The sequence below is a fragment of the Triticum aestivum genome, chromosome 2B (assembly GCF_018294505.1).
Source record: "Triticum aestivum cultivar Chinese Spring chromosome 2B, IWGSC CS RefSeq v2.1, whole genome shotgun sequence".
In the NCBI taxonomy this organism is placed as follows: domain Eukaryota; kingdom Viridiplantae; phylum Streptophyta; class Magnoliopsida; order Poales; family Poaceae; genus Triticum; species Triticum aestivum.
The window spans coordinates 601897115-601902274 of record NC_057798.1 but is presented as its reverse complement, the minus strand read 5'-3'; the positions used below and the strand labels follow the sequence as shown (position 1 = coordinate 601902274).

Sequence of the window (5160 nt, the reverse complement as noted above, 5' to 3'; positions counted from 1 at the left end):
TTGGCGAGCTCAGTGTAGTACTATAGCACGCTGCACACATTTCATCAGCTCGTGTAATACGCACACACCGGGCCCGCGTCTGACGTACTACTGTAGGTCCACCCGCTGGCCCCACCTGCCGTCGCCGCGTCGGAGAGCGGAGCGACGTCAAAGTGCACCGCGGTAGAAATCGGCATTTCACCGGCAGTGCCGCAGTGACAGCCTGTCCGACTGACGCGCTCGTAAAAGCGCGCTTAACGTTAACTAAACACCTCACAAAGCGCGCTGCTCCATGCTTTAACGCCAGACGAGAGAGAGAGAGAGAAAGCAGCAGAAAAAGGCGGGGAGACGAAAACAAAAATAAAAAACACACGCGCGCGCACACACCCGAGTACGAGTACTACCAATCGTAAATAAAACGGCCTCGAAACCCACCCAAACCCGTCCAAAACCCCGCACGCACACCCAACCCGCCCGCGCTCCTTTTCTTCTCCCCCCCCTCCCTTCCCCTGCACACGCAAACGCTCGCTCTCCCTCCATCTCTCCCCGCCTCCTCTCATGAAAGCCTAAATGCCAAGGCCCTCGAGCTGACAATGACGATGCCGCGAGACAAAGCGGCCCGCTCCCGAACCTCCTCCCCCGTGACCAGCGCGATGCCGCTGCTCTTCCTGCTCGTCATGGTGGCGGTGGCCGGGGCGGCCACGCCCGCGCCGCCGATGCCGCGCACGGCGGAGGTGCAGGCGGAGATCGACGCGCTGCTCGCGTTCCGCGCGGCGCTGCGCGACCCCTACGCGGCCATGGCCGGCTGGGACGCCTCCTCGCCCTCCGCGCCCTGCTCCTGGCGCGGCGTGGCGTGCGCGCCCGCCGGCCGCGTCGTCGAGCTGCAGCTCCCGCGCCTCCGCCTCGCCGGCCCGGTCTCCCCCGCGCTCGCCTCGCTCCGCCACCTCCAGAAGCTCAGCCTCCGCTCCAACGCGCTCTCCGGGGCCATCCCGCCGGCGCTCGCCCGCCTCGCCTCGCTCCGCGCCGTCTTCCTCCAGGACAACGCGCTCTCCGGCCCCATCCCGCCGTCATTCCTCGCCAACCTCACCGGCCTCGAGACCTTCGATGTCTCCGCCAACCTCCTCTCCGGGCCCGTCCCGGCCGCGCTCCCGCCCGGCCTCAAGTACCTCGACCTCTCCTCCAACGCCTTCTCCGGCACCATCCCGGCCGGCGCCGGCGCCTCGGCGACCAAGCTCCAGCACTTCAACCTCTCCTTCAACCGCCTCCGGGGCACCGTGCCGGCGTCGCTGGGGGCCTTGCAGGACCTGCATTACCTCTGGCTGGACGGCAACCTTCTTGAGGGGACCATCCCGTCGGCGCTCGCCAACTGCTCGGCGCTGCTCCACCTCAGCCTGCAGGGGAACGCGCTCCGCGGCATCCTGCCGGCCGCGGTCGCGTCGATACCGTCGCTGCAGATTCTCTCGGTGTCGCGCAACCTGCTCTCCGGCGCCATCCCGGCCGCGGCGTTCGGCGGCGAGAGGAACTCCTCGCTGCGCATCCTGCAGCTGGGCGACAACCAGTTCTCCATGGTGGATGTGCCCGGTGGGCTCGGCAAGGGTCTCCAGGTCGTGGACCTGGGGGGCAACAAACTGGGCGGCCCGTTCCCCACATGGCTCGTCGAGGCCCAGGGGTTGACGGTGCTCAACCTTTCTGGCAATGCATTCACCGGCGACTTGCCGGCGGCGGTCGGGCAACTTACTTCGCTGCAAGAGCTGCGCCTTGGAGGCAATGCTCTCACTGGCACAGTGCCTCCGGAGATTGGCAGATGCGGTGCTCTCCAGGTGCTTGCTCTTGAGGACAACAGCTTCTCCGGCGAGGTTCCTGCGGCCCTTGGCGGCCTCCGGCGGCTCAGAGAGGTCTATCTTGGTGGGAACTCTTTCGCAGGCCAGATTCCGGCTGCTTTGGGGAACCTCTCCTGGCTGGAAACACTGTCAGTACCGAAGAACCGGCTCACTGGTGGCTTGCCCAATGAGCTCTTCTTGCTGGGCAACCTGACAGTCCTGGACCTCTCTGACAACAAGCTCGCCGGTGAGATTCCTCCTGCAATTGGCAGCCTGCCTGCTCTCCAGAGTTTGAATTTGAGCGGCAATGGTTTCTCAGGCCGCATTCCGTCGACCATTGGCAACCTGCTGAACCTCCGAGTTCTTGATCTCTCTGGTCAGAAGAACCTCTCGGGCAATCTCCCCACAGAGCTTTTCGGTTTGCCACAGCTGCAGCATGTGTCGCTCGCCGACAACTCGTTCTCCGGCGATGTCCCAGAAGGGTTCAGCAGTCTGTGGAGTCTGCGGCACCTCAACATCTCAGTCAATTCTTTCTCAGGGCCAATCCCGGCTACCTATGGGTACATGGCATCACTCCAGGTGCTCTCGGCCTCCCACAACCGCATCTCCGGCGAGGTGCCAGCAGAGCTCGCCAATTGTTCCAACCTCACTGTGCTTGACCTCAGCGACAACCATCTGACTGGCCCAGTACCAAGTGACCTCTCGAGGCTTGACGAACTGGAAGAGCTTGACCTCAGCCACAATCAGCTGTCCAGCAAGATACCACCAGAGATCTCCAACAGTTCCTCACTTGCCACTCTCAAGCTTGATGACAACCATCTCGTCGGCGAGATACCGGCCTCTCTTGCCAACCTCTCGAAGCTGCAGACACTTGATCTGTCATCCAACAACATCACAGGCAGCATCCCTGTTTCATTGGCTCAGATTCCAAGCCTTCTGTCATTCAATGTGTCACACAATGACCTTGCCGGAGAGATACCGCCAGTGCTCGGCTCCCGCTTTGGCACGCCCTCGGCATTTGCTTCCAACCGAGACTTGTGTGGTCCGCCATTGCAGAGCGAATGCGGTGAATACCGGCGGCGCCGCAAGCGACAGAGACTGCAGCGCCTGGCTCTGCTGATTGGTGCGGTGGCTGCTGCATCACTGCTCCTTCTGTTGCTGTGCTGCTGCTGCGCTTTCAGCTTGCTGCGGTGGAGGCGCCGGTTTGTTGAGCGGCGTGATGGCGTCAAGAAGAGGCGACGCAGCCCTGGACGGGGCAGTGGGTCGAGCGGCACAAGCACGGAGAGCCAGACGAAGCTGGTCATGTTCAACTCCAGGATCACCTATGCCGACACGGTGGAGGCGACACGGCAGTTTGACGAGGAGAATGTGCTTAGCCGTGGCCGCCATGGCCTCATGTTCAAGGCCTGTTACAGTGAAGGAACCGTGCTGGCCATCTTACGGCTCCCTTCCACCTCCGCTGATGGCGCCGTGGTGGTGGAGGAGGGCTCGTTCAGGAAAGAGGCCGAGTCTCTAGGCAGGGTGAAGCACAGAAACCTCACCGTTCTCCGTGGCTACTACGCCGGGCCGCCGCCGGATGTTCGTCTGCTGGTATACGACTACATGCCCAATGGCAACCTCGCCACATTGCTCCAGGAAGCGTCTCACCAAGACGGCCACATCCTCAACTGGCCGATGAGGCACCTTATTGCCCTCGGCGTCTCCCGCGGCCTCGCGTTCCTCCACCAGTCCGGCGTCATCCACGGAGATGTCAAGCCACAGAACATACTCTTCGACGCCGACTTTGAGCCACACCTGTCTGATTTTGGGCTGGAGCCAATGGTGGTGACCGCGGGCGCCGCGGCAGCCGCCGCTGCTGCATCGACGTCGGCTACGACACCGGTTGGATCACTTGGCTATGTCGCCCCAGATGCGACGACCGCCGGACAGGCTACAAGGGAGGGCGATGTCTACAGCTTTGGCATCGTGTTGCTGGAGCTGCTCACCGGCCGGCGCCCCGGCATGTTCGCCGGCGAGGACGAGGACATCGTGAAGTGGGTGAAGCGGCAGCTGCAGTGCGGGGCAGTGGCGGAGCTGCTGGAGCCGGGTCTGCTGGAGCTGGACCCGGAGTCGTCGGAGTGGGAGGAGTTCCTGCTGGGGATCAAGGTGGGTCTGCTCTGCACCGCGTCCGACCCGCTGGATCGCCCGGCGATGGGCGACGTGGTGTTCATGCTCGAGGGCTGCCGCGTCGGCCCGGACATCCCCTCCTCCGCCGACCCGACCACCCAGCCGTCCCCGGCGTAGCTCCCCGGCATCCCTCAGCCGGCATTGTCATGCCAGATTCAGTTCAGTAGCTTGTACCACCATTTTTTCTGTAATTCTTTTCTTAGTTCAGATTAGCGTTTGTCAGATTCAGCTCAGTAGCAAGTGGGGGAAGTAGCCGTTGGGGGTTTCTAATCTCGTGGTTAGGGGGAGGTCAGGTGGCCATGTGGGTGGTGCTTGGCATGATGCTCCTCCTGCCATGGCATTGTCGCTGAGGTTAGTGGGCGCGCATGTGGGGTTCACGCCCGCCGCAGCAACGGCTACTGATGCAGGATACGGTTGTGGCTCCTCTCCTCTGTACTCTCTGTGTACTCTGTTAGGAAATTGATTCGTGTAGGGGCCTGCTTGGCTTCTTGCGATCTTGTCTTCAATACTCATCATTTTTACAAGTGCATGGCTGCCGCCAGATCTTTGTAATGTCGTGCTGTACATTTTGTCTCAATCTTGCTATCTCATTTGATCCAAGAGGATCGGGGAAATGATGCTTCATGACCGTTAACTTGTTGTTTTCCTCTGCACAAAATGATTAGTGCCGACTTCTTGTATTCTGTTGGAGTATTTAACTTCGCCCTGGATAATGAGAAGGGGGCCCTGCTTATCCGTTGTCTGGCTGGATGGATACGCTTTCTGTTAGTGCACCTTGTTTTACTAGGGCAACTGGGGGAGGAAATGATTTGGAGCAGTGGCCTGGCCTGGATGGCCACCAGCTCTGTACGCTTATTTGGCAATTAGCGGGAGATCTTGGTACAACGGCACTCCACCGTCGTACTTTCCATGAGCATCTAAATCTCATCAGTTGGCCACTGTTGTTGCACAATCAGGACCTGCATTATGTATCAGTTAATGAAATCTGGAAACCTAAATGTGCATTTGTGTCCACTGTCGAGGACGGCCAGTTTTGCAGGAGTGGATGTGCCATCAAGGTGGCTGAAATGAGCCACAATAAGTAGTGGTACTACTACTACCGCTACATTCAGCATTTCCCGTTTCAGAACAAACGTACCTGACTGAATCTACATGACATTACAATAAAACTGAAGACCGCCATGATCGCCGCCAG

The 5160-nt window shown here is 60.4% G+C and overlaps 1 protein-coding gene across 1 annotated transcript; it reads left to right on the top strand.

Moving 5' to 3' along the window:
- Positions 1–442: 442 nt before the first annotated feature.
- LOC123046244 (probable inactive leucine-rich repeat receptor kinase XIAO) lies at positions 443–4489 on the top strand. The gene has a single exon (XM_044469549.1). It carries the CDS (start codon positions 573–575, stop codon positions 4080–4082), a length of 3510 nt encoding a protein of 1169 aa, XP_044325484.1. The 5' UTR covers positions 443–572; the 3' UTR covers positions 4083–4489.
- Positions 4490–5160: the final 671 nt, after the last annotated feature.